The sequence below is a fragment of the Syngnathus leptorhynchus genome, chromosome 19, assembly GCF_054491065.1.
Source record: "Syngnathus leptorhynchus isolate UIUO chromosome 19, UIUO_Slep, whole genome shotgun sequence".
Lineage (NCBI taxonomy): Eukaryota > Metazoa > Chordata > Actinopteri > Syngnathiformes > Syngnathidae > Syngnathus > Syngnathus leptorhynchus.
Genome location: NC_141213.1, coordinates 3087326 through 3107140, shown reverse-complemented (window position 1 = coordinate 3107140; position 19815 = coordinate 3087326). Strand labels below are relative to the sequence as shown.

Genomic DNA, 19815 nt, shown 5'->3' with positions numbered 1-19815 from the left:
ATATCAGTATTTTCAATATCTTTTGGTGGTAATTTATTTGAATGTTGTTATTTAGTTTGTGTTGAAAAAAAAAAAAAGCCCGTAAGACTGGATAGAAATGTACAAGCACTTCAAAGTTCCACGTGTCACTTTATTTATGTGCGTTCTAAAATTTATTAAATGTTTTGTCAGATTACATCAATAGCACTTTCATTATGTTTGCAGATTTCACTCAATGTAAATATGTTTTTTTTTTTTTTTTTTGATGACAGAGGTAATAAACTAGAATGTTCTCTCATGTAGCAGTAGTCTCGCTCGTCTTTTTTTTATAGTCACTGAATGTGTCGTGGTGCATCTTAATAATGACAGAGTTGATGATGGAAGGGTGGGAAAAGATGGTTTTGTCATTCCACGTGGTCCTCATCTTAGTAGACTTGTCCGCAAAGCTCCCTCGCCCACCACCTCCGCCAAAACTAGGAAGATACAAATAATACAGTTTTAGTGTATTGTGTGGAAGGTATATCATTACATTTTATTTTAAATAGCCTCTCCTAATTATTGTTACCTATCGCATTTAATATAAAAATAAAAGTTTTAAGGAGGAGCATTTTGAGCACCCACTTGACTCATTTTCCTTTCCCCTAACGCTTGAATTTTTTTAAAAATATATGTATATATAAATAAGTACCTGACTGGTTTGACTGTCTGGAGTCTGAAATGACATAAATACGTCTTTGGGTTTGAATTAAATTAGTCAATCTGGTTGAAATGTCCGCTTGGAGGTCTTACATGTGGGTCAGCCGGGTGGAGCTTATCTCTGCTTTCTTCTCGTCTGCTCTTCTTCCTGTGATGGTCATTGGAGTCAGATGAGCGTATGATGCAATATATTTGGCGAGAAATAATTCCTCTTACCTGCGCTTCAACAAAACGATGAGGAGGACGGTCAGTAAAATCAATCCGGCGGTTGCAATGGCCAAATACAGATACATCATGAAGACGGACAGGGTGAAGAAACCTAATGACCGTTAACAAAGCCCCATGAAATCTGCCCGGCAACATGAGTCAAGAGTGTGACCTACCTGACGGCGGCACCGTAACCATGACAGTATTGGTTTGCAAGCCGGTGTCGGTGCTGAAGCTGCAGCGGTACAATCCGCCATCTTCCTGGGTGACGGCGATCAGTTGCAGACTGACATCCAGATTCTGCTGGCAGATGACCTCACCGCGTTCGCTGTAGTCTTCGCTCAGCACGCCGCCTTCCACCCGCTTGCATATGGCGATGATGACCCAGGGTTGCCCCAACGCCATGTGCTCCACCATGGACTGGTGGACGGTGGTGCTGTTGCGTTGCTGGTTGCACTCCACCGTCAGGTTGACGCTGGGTTCTGCCGTCACGTGCGCGTCCGCCTCCATGACCTCGGCGTTGTCTTCGTTATCCTCAACCGGAGGCCCATCTGGATTCACAAGAAGAATCTTATGAAAGGAAGTTCTAATTTATCTCCGTGAGAATGTTTTCTGCAGTTACCTAAATCCTCCACCTGGATGTTTCTGATCCAGGGACCTTGAGGGAATGTCTGGACAGAACAGTGATAAAGCCCAATGTCCTGGTGGGTGACGTTCTTCATGGTGATACTCCCGTCCATCGGCGTGCTCCTCAAGAACTCGATCCGCTCACGGTAATGGTAAGTCGTGGCTACTCCGTACTCCGGGTGGAAAACGGCGATGGAATTGGTGTCCGGGTCTTTGGTCCATGACACCATGGTGAGGTTCCCGTCCCAGGGGCACAAGCAGTCGAGGATCATCCCCTCCTGCAGATGGATCGTGACCGTCTCGATCTCCGGGGGGGTGGTATCTGCACACGCGGCTTGATTTGGTTTAATATGACAGTTTTAGTTAGTTAGGGTCAAAACTTGGTTGCCTAAAAATCCACAAATAAGTTTAGGATGCGAATAAATGGTATGGTAATTTTTTTTTCTCCTGAAAAGCACAAGCCTGGATAAATAAAATAAAAACATGGCCAAATTAACAAAAAATGAAAACGGTTTAATCCAACCCCAACTGTCAGAATTAATTCTCGATCATTTCTATTAACTTGCAATAATGGGATGAAAACCAGCAGAATTAAATTACATTCAAATTAATAAAATGTTCTTGTAATAAAATCAAAAAAGCTGAATATTTTTGCACCATACCTTGAAGAAAAGGGAATAAGACAAGTGCCATGAAGTACCAGCGCTCCTTTTGTACGACTTCCATCTTGGCCCGGCCGAAGAGAATGAAAGCTGCATTGATGAGACGAGAGGCAACGGCGCCCGAGCTGCAACTTCCTGCTCGCTCGGGGTGGCGGAGACACAGCGCGCGCTTCATGTCAGCTTGCCGCTAGCTCATTGCGCACACACACAAACTTATCTTGCAGGATAGAAAGAAGCGGTGGGCACAATGTGTGCAACTTTAAATTAAAACTTTATTAAAAATTCAAATTTGCACTATGAACAAAAAAAAAAAATCCTTATCATATTTAAGATGAAATCATTGCCCATTGGCATTTCAATAAGAAAATAATTTCGAAGAATGAATATACAAAATGGAAATCATGTGTTCAGCAACTGGGAGAGACTTTCGAGGCACTTCGACAAGTAGGCACGTAAAGGTTCCTCTTTGTTCTCAGCATCTGTGTTGCACAAAAAAATTCAATTAAAATTTTTTAAAAAGGGGAGGGGCTTAAATGATTCATAAAAATATTCAAAGCGTACCTTTCTTGGACACGCGGTGGGCTTCCTCGATCCTCAATCGAACCGCGGGGCACTTCAGGGTAATCTTGGCCTTGGAGGGGATTAAGACATTTTGTGCTAAGTCCAAGACGAGAAGAGTTTCTAGAATGAAGGCTTGATAACGTAGAGATACTAAAAGAACCTGGTCAGCTGAATTATAAAAGCCTTCCCCAAATTTATCTGACTTACAGGGACAGAGGTCGATAGATGCAGCTCCTGCTTTTATTTACATTTGCAGATAAAGCCCAAACTCATCCAGTGCACGCGCAAATGTGTGTGTGTGTGTGTGTGTGTGTACCCGTTGGTTATTATGAAGCAATGCCCAAAGTGCAGATGCTCCCATGCAGCACATCTCCATCTCTTTACTTTCCAGACAGCAGAAGAGGACAGATATAGCTTTGTCTGGACGGAGGGACAAAATAGCAAAAAGGAGTAAAAAAAAAAAAAAGATACAAAATGGCCGAAGAACCAGAAGCAAACATGATTTTGGACTCCTTTCAATACCGTTGGCGATGACATGAGACTTGTTGGCGGGACAAAAGCAAAGGTTGTGAAGGGTGAGTAGTGCGGCACGTCGATGCGGCGCCAAATCCACCAGCATTTCCAGCGCTCGGGTCACCCTGAGGATATTCTGCTGGCCGTCGTCTGAGAAGGACAGGTTGACCAGCAACCTGAGCCACAGACCAATCAGGCGAGCCGAGCCTCCGCCGACGCCAGCCGCCCTGGAGCCGCCGACCTTGGGCGCGGCCATTGAGGTGAAGGTTTGCAGGAAGTTGTTCTGGGTGAGAAAAAAATAATTAGAAGCATCGAGAGATGAGAATTTTTGTTACTACTGGTAGTAAAGCTTACCTTTTGCAAGATACCCCGGCAGTCACGGGATATAACCAAGTTAGCCAGCAAGGAAAAGGCAAGCTTCTGGGTAACGCTGTTGTCCGGGGCAATGCCCGAGGCCAACCTCATGATGGAGTGCATTAGCGAGCCACTTTTTGGTCCTGGTGGCCCCCCACTACACACAGAACTGCATGCTGGGACATTTGGAAAAAAACAACAAAGGTCTTCTCAGGAAGGGAGTTCAATTAAAGGGAGAAATTAATTACCGTATTGGCCCGAATATAAGGCGGTGCTCTATCCCATTGAAAAGCTACTTGGAACAGGGCTTGAAAGTATTACTCTCTCACACTAACATCTGCTTGCTATTTCTCTTGGCGCTATCCAGCAGCACCGAATAATGTAAAAAAAAAAAAATAGCCGCCAGGCTGCACGGTTGTCTAGCCGCCACACCAAAACATCTTTGCATGGCTGCACGGCGTCTGAACGTGTGTCATAAATAAAGAACAAGAGAAGACAAAACATTTATTCAGCCTTTGCGGGAAGTCAAAGACCCTGAGTGAAGCTCATTAAAACCATAAACGCTAGGGAGTTTGGAGGCAATTATGTAGGTCATATATGTTAGCTGATTGTTTTTGTTAGAGAGCTTGTACTAGTGCTTGTAATTCCAACAGTTTTTTTTTTTTTTGGTGCAAAAATAACATAAGAAAAACCAAATAGCGCAACTTCATATCATTTTTTGAACACTTGTTGAATGATGTTGCTGATTGGTGTCTTGATGTTAATTCTGGCAGAGTAACATATGTATGCTAATGTTAGCCTCGGGCATTCTGAACACCAGTCGAGGAAGATCTTCTTTATTATGAATCTATTTCCCGCGGCCAGATAAATAATTTGCAGCCACGCAACGAGGATGATTTTTTTTCTTTTTTCCTTTTCCTTCCCACATTTTTGGTATCTTTAAAATTGCCTGCCTAAAATAATGTGTCAAAGTATGCACAGATTAAAACCAACTGACTGCAAAACAAGGGGCCTTAGATGAAAGGCTTGAGATGAAACATTCACTTTTTTTTTTTTTTTGTCTCTGGAGACAAAATGATAGCCGGAGGGCGGCTGGTGTAACATTAAGTCGAAGCGCGCGCAGCCTCAACACGACCTGCTGTTGGCTTTTTCCCGTAGGGAAATACCAGTGGCTGACTTCATTGCTTCGTGACGCCTCCGAGCTCTGTGCTTATACAGTGCCGGCCCCCGCTGAGGAAGCGCTGCCAATCAAATTGAAATCCAGACACCAAACACTGCCAGAAAAAAAAAACGTGTGCCTGGCGCGTGCGCATCAAAGCCACCGCCAGCTATTTATCAAAGTAACACTTCCCAGTTTTCCTCCCTGTGAATCTCGCCTGAAAAAACTCTCAGACTTGCAATTAAACTAGAATACTAATTACTGAAGCCAGAAACAGCAAGGCTGGGAAAATCATCTCCCTGTGTCGTGAAAAGCTGCTGTCGTCTTTTTCCTCGTCACACTACGGCCATTGTGGAGCGCCGGGATACACAATGCTCGGCGCTGACGGCGGCGGACAATGGATAAACATGGAGCGAGGCACAGAACACAAGTGAGACGTATTAAAAAAAAAACCTGCGGGGCAGTCGGCCGTGTAAACGCAGAGGAGTTCCAGCACCGCCTCCATGATGGAGTCGTCCAATAGGAACCAAGGCCAAAGGGCGTGCAACACTGCTGTGAGGCTTGTATCTCTGGCTAACTCCTACACAAATGGGGGAAAAAAAAGTCCACAAAATGATGTGAGAAGTCACAACCAGCATGATGTTAAGGCATTCCATCCACATTTTAGGAGAGGGGAGGGGGGGGTACTCAGATGAACCATTTCAAACCAATTAGCAGCGGGGAATTAAAAGGCAAGACACGGAGGCTCACTTTGCATTCCCGGTTGTAGTAGAGAGCACTCCGCAGGATCTCCACAGTCAGCTTCACCTCCTTCAAGTAGCCTTCTTCCTGATGATGAGGAAAAAAAAAAAAAGACAAATTAAGCAAGCAATTTGGAATGGTCACATTCTCCGCCTCCCTCACCTTTTTGCGGTGGGAAGTCTTGTCGCCTCGGAGTGACTCCAAGTTGAGTTGAGAGTGAGTCCGCTTCATCTGATCCACGCAGCTGTCGATTATTCCAGCTGAAGCACAAGGAAGGAATTTCACATAGCGCTAATAAAATAGTGTGCTTTTGTGAAAAATGCTAAGCTACCTTTAGCGACGTGGTTCTGGGCGGCAGAGCTGCTGGCCAGTAGAGCTGTCAGAGCTTTGGCTGTCAACTTTTTAAGTGGATCATGAAGACATCTCCTTTCAAAACTCTAAAAAAAAAAACCAGAATGAACCCCATCAAGATATTTTTTTTCCAAGGATGACCACAGAATTCTGTCCTCACCTGCAGCAGCACATCGCAAAGCTGACCCGCTGCCGGCCCGCCAAGCACGTCGACCAAAGTGACGCCTTGGTCCGAACTCAAAGACCTGACGACTCCTCGCCTTTTAGTCTCCTGCGCCAAAATCACGTAAAGAAAGTGCAAAGCCGCTCCGTGCAGGTGAGAGTCCACAAATTTCTCATGCACACACACTGAGAGCGTTCCTGAGATGAATAAAAAAAAAGTAGAGGTCATGATTGATGATTCCTGCTATTCCTCATTCATCAATATCACAAAAAGTACCTGCGAACATCCGCCAGTGTCTCCCCATCGCGGCGGAAACAGATGGAAACACGGTAAAACTGTCCCTCTTCACCAGAGTAGCCATGAGCGTAAACACATCCGCCCAGCACGCCAGGACGGCGTCCCGCGTGTCCGCATCTGGGGTTTTAAACACGTCGCCAATAAAAGGACTGATAATAACGTTGATGATTCAAAAAGTCATACCTAATCCTTCCGTGCTGATCGCGAGCGTTGCAGCGAGGTTGGACAATAATTGTTTCATGAAGTCCGACTGGCTGATCAATTCTTGGCTGAGCGAGACGCACGATTGGAGCAGCTTGGAAAAGCCAGACAGGAAGTGAAGAAGCGTGACGAGCTGAGCATAGAGAAAAATCGATTAAATCCCTCTCCCCAAAACAGTTTGAGCTAAAAAAAAAAAAAAGTTTCTCGACTGTCACCTGACTCTTGATGTCTTCTCTCTCTCCAGGAAGAACGTTGGGTGCTTTCAATTCACTCAGACATTTCTCAATTGGCTCCACAGCTACCAAGCTAAGTGAAAATACATTAAAATGTGCTTAAAGAATTGAATTTATTCTTTATTTAGCTTCTTACCCCGCCAACGCGCGCAGGAGCCGCTTCTGTCGGATCGCCATCAGGGTAAAATCTGGCATGATGGCCAGTAAATTTGTCAGCAGGCCACAGTGGGCCGCCAGGAGGTCAGGGGTAACCATGACGACCGGCTGAGTAGACGAGGACTGGCGCCGTTGGAGGTCTCGCGAAGCGACAGAGTCCCTGGTGTCGATGTCACTTTGGCCTAAGATAAATCCGCGAAAAATTGGGAAAGAGTTCAAACTGGGAAAAGCATTTTCAGGAATTTTAAGAGTGGGTTTACCTTGTGCCATTAGCCTGTTAGCAGGAACATCTGCTGTGAAGCTAGTGGGGGATGCAGCCCTGGAGGTCTCAGACTCTGAACCTTTTACCTGGAATAAATCACACAAATTTGAATTTTAATGTTCATTTGTGTGTCAGTAGGCAGTGGGTTGGAAAAAAAAAAAAAAAAGAATTAAGCCGACCGAGGTACTGGACGTGGACAAGGAGCTGGGAGGTCGGCTGGAGTTGGCAACCTGCGCTGTCGCGGCGGCATTTCTCCAAAACAGCAGAGAATCGTCCGAAACTAGACGTGCGCAAAAGAGTTTTAAATGCTCAGTTGTTCAAGTTATTTTTATTTTTTTGTAATTAGTGCCAAGTGACATCATGAGTGAGCGAAACCTACCAAACGAAGCACCGTCCCGTGTCCCGAGTTGACTGGCGGGCTCGGCGACAGATTTTTGGAGGTGAAAAGTGTACCTGCCTTTGTAACAGGCAGAGGCAGACAGCGCGACGTGCTGGAAATACTGAGAGTGGTAAAGCAGAGCCTGGAGTGCGGGAAGACCCACCAAAGACACGCCAGACACCTCATTGGGGACGGAAGGATGCTGGCGGAGTGACAAAACACAAAGATAAGCACAGGATGTTATTTGGGCATGGAGAGAAATATGCAAAGCGATTTGAACCCTGGACTTTGTGAGTCCGATCAATTCTCAATGTTTTCACTTGTCATGCTTTATTCATTTATGAGTTTCTTTCGAAAAGAAATGTCCCCCAAAAAAGATGCTTTTGATGTTCCTATAGATCTTTGAACTTGAGTGAGAGCGCTGGAGGGCCTGAGAATTTCTGCTTCGATTCAAGCGACTACCTCCTTGCTCTGAACCCTGTGGGGCTCAACAAGAGACCAAATGGAAGTTAAGAATAAAAAGCTTTGAGGGGACAAAGAAGCGGGGGGGGGAGGGAGGGGGGGGGATGTTGGCAGAGCTGCTGACCTGCCAGTGGGAGTACATGGCCTCTTCTGCATTGGCAGGCATGGGCATCACCAGCAGGTTCTGCAGGATAAACGCAGCCTGGACACATAAAGCACAGAGAGGAAAACAAAAAAACGCACTTTAAAGTTGGAATGTCTCCGCAACAGCGCCCTCTGCCGGCTGTATGCTGCTAGTACATGTTTATACTTCTCAGCCCCAATATTCACAATTTTTTGTTTTTGCAATTCATCTACCTCTCTGCGGACCATGCTGCTCTCATGCTGATCAAGGAGGATGTTGAGCAAGGTGCCCCACAGGCCTTCGCTGATGTTCTGGCAGCTGGCGCACAGAGCCTGGCATCCGCTCTCCACCGACGACAGAGCGGCGCCTAAACCCAAACTGGCAAATCTCACCTTCGGAATAAATGTCGAGAAAAATTCTAATTAGATGGAATCACATCTATATGTGTTAGTAACCCCATCGAGACTGAGCCCATGTTGTGCGGGAGATTATTTTTGGCAACGAGTGACTCCTTTAAAGTCTTAACTTCTTGTGATGTTCTTTTGGGGTTTGGGTTTGTCCCCGAAAGCTGAGAATCTACAAATGATTACTTTGTGACAGAACTGGGAGCGATGGCGAACAAGCTGAATACTAAAAAGCTTGTATGTTTTCATAAAATGCCTCCGAGGTGACGAGACAGCCACGGGACAGCCGTACCTCCTGATCCCTGTCCACCCAGAGAGGAACCAGCCAGGCCAAACCCATTTGAGAGTCGTTCGGTTCCTCGGCGTTGCTCTCAATCCCCAAAGACCACATGGAAATGATGTCCTGCTCCAGACATAAGGAAAACATTGGCTTGCTTGAAGTAAATGTTTTAATAATGTGCAGACTGGCGCTTGCAGAATAGCAATAACAGACAGCGCAAGGTCAACTTCAAGATTACTTTTAAAACTTTTCCACATAAATATTGAAAGTAACTAGACATTCGAAATAAGACGTTACGGCTCACCTTGTCCTCGCTCTCGGCGATCATCTCGTGAGACAAGTGAAGCAAACAGACGACGGCGTTCTTGGTCACGCCTTTGCCCATGAACGACATGGAGTTGCCACCCCACTTCACGTAAAAAGAGGAAATCACCTGTGAAGAAGAGAAAGAGGTCCTGAGGTGAGCCCCGATGTGACGTGATACAAGAAAGAACACGTGTCGCTCAGTTGGAAGCTAACATATGCTCATCAGCTTTAATACAGCCGAGACTAATTAAACTGTTTTGATGTGCCATCAGAATGGGAGAGCAGATGAAGGACGAATAGCTCAGGTAGCCGGCGGAGCTTTAGAGTCCTTCAGAGCCATGAGGAACATGCGCAAAAAAGCTACGTGACATATTCACGTTTTACTTGTGATTAATTCAATAAAATTCCTTGTAAAACACTCTGATCTGTGAACTGAGCTCGATGATAAATATATGAAATCACGTTAGGGGCGGACCTCGAGCAAGCCGCTGAGATACTTGGCGCAGAGGGTGGCGGGCGACAGGTCAAGGCAGTGCAAGCTCCAGCCAGATTGGGCTGTCAGGCTGACGATTCCCTGCAGAGTTCTCTCCAGGCTGGGGAGGCCATAGTAGTGAGGGGCATCAGACAGCCGCAAGCTCTGAAGCAAGCCGAGTGCCAGCTGGCTCTTGAACGGACCGGCTCGTGCCAAACATAGCCTGGGATCGCAAAGAGGACGGGGGGCAATGGAAAATGCTTCGACGTGACGGATGGCCTCGAGCTTATCTTACCTGTCCGACGTGCGCGTCAGCTGGCTGAGCACGTTTTTAAAGAGAGCGGTGAGCTCTCGCTGTAATTTCTGGCTAACGTAGTTTTTCACTTCCTCTGGTTCTTCTGAGTCTTCATCTGGGGTGGCAGGCTCCGCACCGGGCAGCAAATTAAGGAGGGAAACGTTTTTCTAAAGAGGTGAAGAGTAAATAAGTCGAATCAGATTTGTTGCTTTTGCTATCTGTGCTGGAGAGATGATTGGAGATGCTGTCTACCTCATTGAGAAGCAGCTCCAACATCCAGCGCAGGTCCTTGTCCTCCGGGTCGGTGCAGCTCGCGCGCGCGTCTTTGAAATATGCGTTCAGAAATGCAATGACGTACGCCAGGAGCCTCTCGTCTTCCACGGAGGCCGGACGCACCTGGAGAAACCTGCGGGGGCGGGGGGGGGAGAAAGAGCAACGTTGATGACATTTTCAAGATTGCCTTGACTTGTGTGTTTGCACCTGGTGACGGCAGCCTGCCAGCTGAGCGACTGTAGCGTTTCTCTACACCTGTAGCTGGCCGCGTAAGGGACGGCCATTCTTTCCATCAACAAGTAGATGTTGAGCCTGGAGAGGGCGGCGATCACCGAATTGTGTCCCGCCGCCGTGATCACGGCTTGGATGCAGTCCTGAAGGGCCCGGGGGAGGTGGGTCGCCCGCAGGCACGCCACCTGGGCCTCGGAAAGCTTCAGGTCGCCATGGAATCTGAGGGATGAACAATGATTGTAAAACTAAGAGACACCTCTAGGGGGTGCTAGAGAATTTCAACTTCTAGATGCAGCAACTTAAAAAAAGTGTTGAGAAATGATCCGCATATTAAATAGATTGCAAAGCGTATTACTCAGCGTCATCGGTCAAGCCGCGGAATTCCTCAAGCAGGTTGTCGACGCCGCAGTGCCACGCGACGTTCCACGCTAGCTGCAAGGCTTGACAGGCAGGCGCTAAGGCCAGCAGATCTGAGGTGGGCATCAGGACGCAACGATACGGGCTGACGGCGTGATGGATCACGGCCTGGAAAGGCATCTTGTATCTTAAAAGAAAAAGTGGAGTTAAACGGCGATTCGATTAAGACAGCCATCGGAAAAGTTTACCTACGAACTGCTGACACCGGGAGAGAGAATGTCGGGCGAGGGCCATCGGTGGCTGATTTGTCCGACCTGATAAGAAAAATAAAAATAAAAAATTGTGACAGGTATAGCCAACATTCTGCATATGATAGTGAGAAATCAAACTCACCATATTGCCATGCTGCTTATTTCATCAAAGAGCAGCAAACTCATTAGAACGACAGCCTCGCCCCCGTTGTTTTTGTTTGCCTTCATGATTAGAGATGCTATGCACAACACAGAGAACGCAAACCAATTTTCGATGTGCTGTGTGTCCAAACGTTGATTTATTATTATTATATTTTTTTTAAATCAACGCACCTCGGAGCAGAGTGATGAGCAGCAGGTTTCGTTGCGCCAGGCTGTTCCGCAAAGCTGGATCAGCATAGGCCAGTTTCCTCAGGATAGATACGCAAGGCTCCAGCATGCAGTCCAAGCTCTGCACAGAAGGACAACAAATATTTACAAAATGAGCAACCGGGGCCATTTCCATGTCTTGAATCAGTGCAGTGATGCTTTATTGTTTTTGTTCGAGCGGGTTTGGCTTTACCTTATTACCGTTGACGCTGTCAGTGAGGAAAGAAATAACTCTGTCAGTTATTCCGAGCTTCTTTAGGACGGGATGCATTGTTGTCGCTGCGGAGAAAGGAAAAACCAAAATCAAACGGTCAATCGCACACAATTAGAAATTTGGAGTCATTTGTGGGCGGGGCTTGACATCACAGTCAATTAGCGATGTCGTGCTAATATTTGAGAGCTTAAAATGTCATACAATAAAACAAACATCAGTTCAAAGAAATCGCGGAAAGTCAGAGCGATGTTGTTTGGAAAACTTCAACGCCGTGATGAGAGCGGGACAAAGTGTGTTGTGAAACCAATTTAGAAAGTAGAGAAGTAAAAGTAAGCAGTCAGCGTTTTGTTTTTTTTCCCGGAGAAACATAAATGACTCCTCCGGTTTGACAGCGTTCCAACGTGAGGGAGGAAACGCCAATGTAAACTAAAAGAGTTAGTGAGAATTTCGGAAGAGGTTTTTTTTTTTTTTTTCACCCTGCAGAACCACGGACAGCTGCTCAGCTGCGGATCTTCTCAAAGCCACGTCGAGAGTGTCGGAAGACAACATGTAGAAGAGCTTCTCCACCGCCTCCACCTTATTAGCAAACATTGTAAACATGCTGAAACAGTTGGATTTGTGAGTAGAAAAACGAAAACGTCCATGTCTATTTATACCTTCAGTACAGACTTGTGGCTGGTGTCAAGTGTGACATCCAGCGGGTATAGGATGCAATAGAGATTGGGAAGTGAGGAGGTCACCACCCGGTCCAGCTGCGGCCTGCTTATTTTCGAATTATCTGCTCCGGTCAAATGGGCCAGGATGTGCTGAACCGCTGCTATTCTCACTCTGTTGAAAAAAATAATAATAATAATTGAGAAAAGCCCACCCAAGAAAATAATCATCTTCTCTCAGCATGAGCGTATAAATCAACTTTAGTGTTGTCAAGGAAAAAGGCTTTGGATCTTCATTATGGCAAAATTACTCCTGGCGTAATCACTAACAAAAGCGTCAAACGGCGCCGACAAATCTGTTACGAGGCGCCAAAATCTACCCGAGCTCATCGACTGGCCGGCTGTGAATTTCCATTTTCATCAATATTCATAGACTGGGACCGAGTAGCTGTTTTAAACAGACCTCGCAAAGCATTTAGATGACTTGATGAGCCGATGGCAACAGACTGTGATAATATGTCCGTCGCAAAAAAAAAAAAGTCTCAAGAGCTTGTCTGCTTTGCAAAAAGAAAAAAAAAAAAGATGCTGAGAGCCAACTAATCACTTTATCTAAATTAAGGAACAGAAGAACCGTGCCATTAGTAACCACAAACACATTGCGGGCCAGACGTGATTTGAAATGTTGACTCACGTGGGCTGTCTGGTGAAAAGAAGTCTGAGAGCTGCTTTTAACTTGACCGTGATGGGAAAGCCGTCGCTTCCCGACGTGTCGCTTAGCAGCAGGATGCGGCTTCCCAGTGACTCCTCGGTGCTGGCATAACCCTACATCACACACACACGCGCATATTTCCAAACAATCTTGGCAGACAATGAACGATGGGGAATTCCCGCTAAGCAGCACAAGAGTAAGTAAAATTATGCATCGCTTTGATTACATGCAGTTTTCATTGTCACTCGTTGGCAGGATGGGCCCGATTGTCAATGGCCCCCTTGAAATGAAATCATGCTCGACAACCTCGTCACAACCGCGTGCATATTTATTAAGGGATTTTCAGACTTTCTGCTGCCTGAAATGGAACAATTAATAAAAGCGTATCGCCCGACCCCTCCCACCACCACTAAAAAAAAAGAAACAATAAAACACGACTATGTAAATGAGACAATAACTAAATATTACTCTCTGGCAGCCCAATAAAAAGCCTTTGTTGGTCCACAAATGCTACATTTGCACTTTTGATCACAGTTATTTTGATGATGAGCCAACACCTCCTCCCCCTCCCCTTCTCCTAATAAATATCAGATGATAAATTGTGAGCATTAAAATGCTTTGTGAGCTGTGTAGTACAAACTCCACCAAGAGCACAAAACCTGTAATATGGCGATGATCCGGGAAAGCGCCGCTATGAATCTGTCCCAGGTTGATGTTGTCATCATCAATCGTCCTTTGAGCAGAAATAGCAGGATATCCTTGGCGGCGACATTCACCTGTAGATCACGGGTTAAGTGGCCGAGTGACATTTAGCACCGTGGGTAAAGACAGCAGGTAATGCAAGTGACAGACTTTTAAAATGTCCAACGCGACGTGACGCTGGCACTTTAACGGCCTTAATATAATGTTGGAGAGCTTTACTGGGCCCGTGATGCACATAACGGCGGCGCGGGTCTTTTGTTTAATTGCTAGCTCTGTTCACAACCAGGACCTAAACTAACATCGCTAAAAGAAACGATGGCCGGCTCGAGTCCGTTTACGTGGATGACCTTGCTCCGGGATCCTTAAAATGGATGGAATTAACATTTTAAGGGGACACAGTGGGGTGGTATGGCAGATAATTCGACAGAATGAAGTCATCTTCAAGGTCAGTCCCGCAACTTAATAGCAGCTATCGTTGACTGGCATGCCCTTCGAATAAAATGTATGGAGCGTCTTGAATTAAAACGGCTGCAATGTAATTTAAACGGGGGGAAAAAAAAAAGAAATTTGAAACAAAATAAATTGTTAACCGATTATTCGATGAATCGAAAGAATTACCCAATGTAAATAATTTTGCTATGCTTCTGTGAAGTTGTGAATGTTTTTGAAAAACTGACTCCAGCCACTGAACCCCTTTAAAAAGTCATCCAGAAATATTTTCTCACCTTCTCTGAAGAATCCTGGAGGCCAAAGGTGCTTATTTCATACAACACCTTATGGTGAAGGAGGAAGTTGACCCCGCTGCAGAGTTCAGATTCTTGTCGGGAAGTATTATGGATGCCGAGGCAGTCCTGTGTGTAAGCGGAAATAAAATTTCAAATCACACTCGAAATGAACTCTCATCGAAACACAGAGTGCTCTGACCTTGACGACACTCAACACGCACGTGTACGTTTCTATCCTGATAGGCTGCAACGGATGCGACAGCAACTTAAGGAGCAGCTTCTGACTCTCCGTCTGGAGGACTGGACTAGACTGCTCAAACTTCCACCTGATGGCAAACCACAGCAAGACTATAAAGCCATGTCGCACATGGGATTATTAACGTAATCATCTTGAACTCACAAATAAGAACAGAATCGGACGCATTCCTTGACGACAGGCACGTGTTGATGAAAGGCAAGGCCTTCTATCGCCTGCTCCGCTACTTCCAGGAGCTCCGGCCAGTTCTTCTCTCCCTTAATGAAGAAACAATGTGAATCCAAAGTCACTTATAAATGGTCAAAGAAAAATTTGGATAAAAAGAAGAATCTAGTTCTAATCTGATTTGTGTTTCCACTTTAAGCCACTAGGTGGCAGTATTATGCTTCAAACGTCAACATACTCTTACTGTATTTTATTATTATTTCTGTTAACAGGAACTGACTTTAGGTGTCATACCTCGGCCTGTACCTCCTTAAGGAAGCCGCAAGTGGATTCCATCCACAGGGCGGCCCGGGTCACCCTCCCGTAGAGGTCATGGCTGCCGGAGTTTAACTGCTCCAAGTAGGCCACTGCGGTTTCTTGCATGCTGGGGAGCGCCAACCCAAATGACTTGTCCAGGCACAGGTGAAAAATAGCCGTTACTGCATTCTCGGGAACATTCCCGCTCGCCTGTGAGGAAAAAAAAAGTGTTTTATTATCATTGGAAAAAATCAATTATATGATAAGATGAGCACACATACTTTTTCAAGCGGGAGTATGGTTTGTAGGAATTTAATGAGGAAGACTGCCGAGCCAGTGTATGCAACTGTGTGGTGAACTTTAGAACCGCCGTCCTGATGGTGAGTTAGAACATCTGCGAGTAGGTCCATACATGTTTGCAGCTTCTCCTTCTATCATACACAGAGACAAGAATGTCGTTCCATCGCATCAATGTTGACTTCACACACAATACAAAGAAAAAGCGGATGACGGCCAAGGGAAATACTTGCTCAAAGCAGACGTGAGGAAATTGAATGTGAGGGAAGGATTTGAGTGTTATTTTTGGACAAAATACACTTGCATCCTTTCTCACAATGAAGAAAACTGGAGCAGTCTATTCTCTGACACTTTTGTTTGGTTAGCAATAGTGATTGATTACTACCACTAGAGGGCAGTAAGTGTCTTGTTTATTGTTTGGCTGGTTAACGCAGTCAGACAAGCTGCATTCCCATCGGATAAAAAATAAATAAACAAAAATATGCCACACAAAACTGCTCCTCACATAAATATGACAAAACAGGCCATGAGACGTTGAATGGCATGTATTAAACAGCAAAGAGCCCTCGGGCCCTCCTTGACAAGTGTACAGTATGAGCTCAATAGCAGAGGCTTATAATGTTTAATGGAGTATGAAAATATCTTCTGAGGTACAAAAAAAGAAACGTGTGCATATGACTTTTCTTGACATTTTCTTTTTTTTTGCTGAATCTGGGGATAACTCCCATTTTATCTGATGTATACCAGTAGCGTATGCCTACATATTTGTGGCAAATCGCCCAGAGGCAAAACTCGGCCCCTCCCCCACGCAAGTACGGCGCATTCATTCATCTGCATAGGAAGCTGTCACATGCTGTGTTTTGACTTGCCAGCTCCATCCCCACCATGCTACCATCGTCCCAGACCAGTTCGGAAACGCTGTCCCCGAGCAGGAGGACGGTGTCGAACAGCAGCTCCAGAACACGGCAGAACACGTGTGAAGCATCTGAGGGATACAAAAAAAGATGGAGAACATGAGAATGAAATGCTAAGCTCAAATGACCTTACCTGTCTTCAGTAGCGGTATGACATGCTCCAGGGTGGCAACGGTGAACTGAGCTAACGTGAGCTGCTCCAAAACCATCTCTGGCTCATCTTCCAGACCTTGGTCGGGGAGCGCCAAGCGGCCCACATCTGCTGGAGGTGTCTGTCTGGCTGTCTGGGATGCCACTGAACTTCTGTGTGAGCTGCTATTAGATGGGAAAGAAAAAACATGAGCAATGTTTGGAGATGATGGAATATAATTGAATATCAATACCTGGGGGAACCCGCGTCTCCATCTTGCCCATCACCTCGAACTCTCTGAGCCGTTCCCCCGACTACAGACGGCCGAGGAGAGCATTCTGCTGCTGGGGAAAAAACCTGTGAAGCTTGGGAGTAGGAGGAGTTCTGGGACATTGTATCTAAATCACCAAAACAAAGAGAAACCATTTGAATGCACTTTGTAATTTAATGGAAGTTGAACGGCTGAGTCAGCATATTTTTTCAACTTTTTTGAAGTGGATTTATGCAAAAGACGCTGTGACGTGAACTCACAAGCAGAACCTCCTTGCTTGGCAGAGTGGAAGCCCGGATCTCGATGAAAGCGCAGTCTCTGCCTTAGCCCCACGCAAAGCTGCCTCAGGCAGGAGAAAGCCTGCAAGTGGAGGTAACATGTCTCACCTTTACCTGACCCCGGCCTCAGAAGGGACAGAAGGGTCTGAAGACGGGAAAATACTTTGTCAGAGAAAGGCGATAAATAATGACATGAGAAATTATTGATGATGCAATTTAGTCCAATAAAGTTTATTAGTTAAAAAAAAAATGTTTATATATATGATGAAACTGTCCTTTCAATGATTACACTTGAACATGACAGTTCACTTGGTACTGCTTTCAAAATAAATGTAAAATTATAGTTTAAGAGTCCACACCTTTGCAATATTGGGCCTCTGCAGGAAGATCTCGGCAGGGAAGTCCTGCATGATGACGTCGCATAATAGCTCACACGTGGTCCGCACCAAATTAGGGTTGCTGCTTCTTAAAGAACTTTAACAGAAGGGATAAAAAAAAAAAAGTCAAATCATCCATTTCAAAATGTTTAACTAAAGCCTCTCCTCACCTTTCTTTGGAGGATAGAATGTGTCTGTCAGCGTTCGTCAACGTCAGCCATGGAAACACCGAAAATTTCAAGCATTTCACATCCTCATGCGCTGTAAAAAAAAAAAAAAAAAGATGAATGAGAAATGTATTTATTTTAAGATTTCCGAAACTATTACTCCAAGCTTGCAGCACCTGTTGGAGGTGTATTGTGGAGTTCATGCGTAGCGACGGCGTTGCGGCAGGGGATTAGCTGAGGTAGCTGAAACAGCTGGTCCAGGGTTGCGTCAATGACAGCTCGAAGTCTCGGTTCCACGTTAGCAGACAGTTGGGAGAGGAAATCCTCCGCCTCGACATCTCTCAGCATCTGGGCTGCACTTGGATGCTTAAATAAATAATTGGGAAAAACAATGAAAGAAATAATGATGGAATGACATCATAGAGGATGTGAATTTATTTCATCTACCTTGGATAAAGTCAAGAGTAAATCCAAAACTTCCTCTTGCATGGGCACCTCTGGGAAATTGAACCATTTCAAGAGATACACAAAGAGCATCTTTTCTTGAACAATGTCAGGGATGGAAATCAAGGAGTGCTTCAGTTTACAAAGGATGCTCTTCAACGCTCGGACTCGTATCTCGACCAAAGAGTGGCCTGTTGATCACAGAAAGGAAACATTCCATTTGAAAAGAAACATCAAGCTCTCATAGTAGAATTCTGATCTCAGTAGCAGATAAAAAAAATCCTGCATTGATAAGTTTTAGTGACTTTGATAACTTTGCTGGATTAGCTCAACAAAAGCGTTAAAGTACACGGACAAGTGCGATGTAATATTTAACATGAGAGCTGCTATGAATAAAGAGAAAATATTATTATATTTCGGTAGAATGCATAGAAGTCAACGATCATTCCGTTTTGCAGAAAAGAAAAACAGCCCACAGTGCAGCCTTTCTCCAGCTAACACTTAGCCTACCTATTTTCTTGATAATGGCGGATAATTCCATATTCCAGTGACACTGCTTTTCTACTTGTTTTAATTGAATCTTATTCAAAACCAGATTAAATCCAAATGTGTCAGTTTAGTGGGCCGATCGCTTCTGCTAGGGTCACATAAAAGTCAACGATCTTGGTTTGTTTTCAACATCCGCGCCAGACCCGATCCACTTCCGGGATAGAGCAGAGATGCGTTCAAAGGCTTCATATGCGTAGGACAAAAGAGACGCGTTTTCATCCTTGCAGACCTGCTTTTCTATGTATGGTTTTAAGTACAACTGGAGGGTCAAATGAGATTTAATTCGAGAAAAAAAAGCTGTTCCACAGACGCGACAAACGCGTAAGGCCTATTTTAATGATGTTGATAATCATTATATGTGTATTTTAGAATTTGGCATGGTGATAAGCAGTATGAAGTGTGATGGTCACCTTGATTTTTTTTAGTGGGAATTCAAAGTGCATGATACTTTCTTTTATCATTCAAGATTATCTGTTGTCAAACAGTTTTTAAACTGCATACATTCACATTAAAATAGCTGATTATGAATAATGAATGGTTGTATTTGACATCAGATAAGGCTTAGGTGTTGTCATTCCACAGACCTTCCTGTTGGAAAAGGAGTCCCAGTGGTCCTGTCACGGACCCACAGTGTTGACATTTCTTCTGTTACTGTCCTCCACTACATTGCCAAGGGTAAGAGCAGCCTCTGAGGGGAAAAAACAAAACAAAAAACGTGACAGCTGGTGAAAAGAGTCAAACTACATCAAGTTGAAAATTTGTTTTGGAAAAAGAGCAACGAGGATGTCATTCAACATCAACAGATTGCGTTGAATTCTGTTTTTCGAGGTACGGCGCGTACAGTAATGTGTCAAAATTTCGCCTGCGTTCACTTTTACTGTCTGCCTTTCGATATCAAGTGGAGTGAACTTTGTTTGTCAGATCTAATTTGGCTTGTAAAAACAGATTCGTGTTATGGTGTCCTCGGTGCATCAGCTGTCATCCTTCTTCCCGCCTTGCTCCACCACCACTTTCCCCTCGTGTGCCAGCATATCAAGAAAAGATAGCCTGATGAAGCCTAATAAGGCCCAGTAATTAGAGTGCTCGCAGAGGGCCTGTCTGCCTATAGCAGCTCCAAGCAAGGGTGGGGAAGGACTGCCATACACTTGACAGTGTGGAAGAAAAAAACAACAACAACAATGTGATGTTCTGCAGAAACCAAATTAGTCTGGCAGTGGTAAACATCATCCCCTTTAAAAACAATACTGACGCTAATTAGGCAACCAATATTTTGTTTGCTCGATCAACTTGTAGCTTGGAGAG

General features: G+C 45.0%; 2 protein-coding genes across 3 annotated transcripts; both read right to left on the bottom strand.

Moving 5' to 3' along the window:
- Positions 1-151: 151 nt before the first annotated feature.
- cd226 (CD226 molecule) lies at positions 152-2250 on the bottom strand. Of its 2 annotated transcripts, XM_085939388.1 has the most exons (7): positions 2172-2235; positions 1505-1843; positions 1059-1433; positions 892-994; positions 769-823; positions 668-691; positions 152-452 (listed from the first exon to the last, which is right to left on the bottom strand). In XM_085939388.1, exons 1-7 carry the CDS (start codon positions 2233-2235, stop codon positions 405-407), a joined length of 1008 nt encoding a protein of 335 aa, XP_085795514.1. In that variant the 3' UTR covers positions 152-404. The 2 variants fall into 2 exon arrangements, with proteins under 2 accessions (XP_085795514.1, XP_085795515.1); XM_085939389.1 differs by lacking the exon at positions 668-691 and having other exon boundaries at positions 2172-2250.
- Positions 2251-2423: 173 nt separating this feature from the next.
- rttn (rotatin) lies at positions 2424-18660 on the bottom strand. Its single transcript, XM_085939387.1, has 48 exons — positions 18475-18660; positions 17968-18155; positions 17697-17886; positions 17524-17614; positions 17336-17450; positions 16959-17121; positions 16681-16825; positions 16431-16612; positions 16253-16368; positions 15368-15517; positions 15084-15296; positions 14769-14881; positions 14568-14694; positions 14369-14494; positions 13601-13717; positions 12924-13054; positions 12236-12407; positions 12056-12155; positions 11559-11644; positions 11330-11447; positions 11139-11235; positions 10994-11059; positions 10744-10932; positions 10365-10607; positions 10137-10290; positions 9885-10051; positions 9593-9812; positions 9116-9244; positions 8824-8934; positions 8361-8519; positions 8128-8205; positions 7542-7743; positions 7342-7442; positions 7161-7248; positions 6881-7082; positions 6727-6817; positions 6494-6644; positions 6290-6427; positions 6011-6210; positions 5831-5936; positions 5662-5759; positions 5509-5586; positions 5212-5338; positions 3600-3775; positions 3255-3528; positions 3049-3152; positions 2733-2802; positions 2424-2650 (listed from the first exon to the last, which is right to left on the bottom strand). Exons 1-48 carry the CDS (start codon positions 18503-18505, stop codon positions 2571-2573), a joined length of 6573 nt encoding a protein of 2190 aa, XP_085795513.1. The 5' UTR covers positions 18506-18660; the 3' UTR covers positions 2424-2570.
- Between the last annotated feature and the right edge of the window lie 1155 nt (positions 18661-19815).

Excerpts from the sequence above, each read along its gene's own strand:
- rttn (XM_085939387.1), bottom strand. The coding sequence starts at position 18,505 with ATGGAATTATCCGCCATTATCAAGAAAATAG. Across the intron at positions 14,495-14,567 it reads GCGTGTTGAGTGTCGTCAAG|GACTGCCTCGGCATCCATAA; the intron begins GTCAGAGCACTC and ends GCTTACACACAG. Across the intron at positions 6,428-6,493 it reads GATCAGCACGGAAGGATTAG|ATGCGGACACGCGGGACGCC; the intron begins GTATGACTTTTT and ends TTAAAACCCCAG.
- cd226 (XM_085939388.1), bottom strand. The coding sequence starts at position 2,235 with ATGGAAGTCGTACAAAAGGAGCGCTGGTACTTCATGGCACTTGTCTTA. Across the intron at positions 824-891 it reads ATCGTTTTGTTGAAGCGCAG|GAAGAAGAGCAGACGAGAAG; the intron begins GTAAGAGGAATT and ends TGACCATCACAG. Across the intron at positions 453-667 it reads CAGACAGTCAAACCAGTCAG|TTTTGGCGGAGGTGGTGGGC; the intron begins GTACTTATTTAT and ends GTATCTTCCTAG.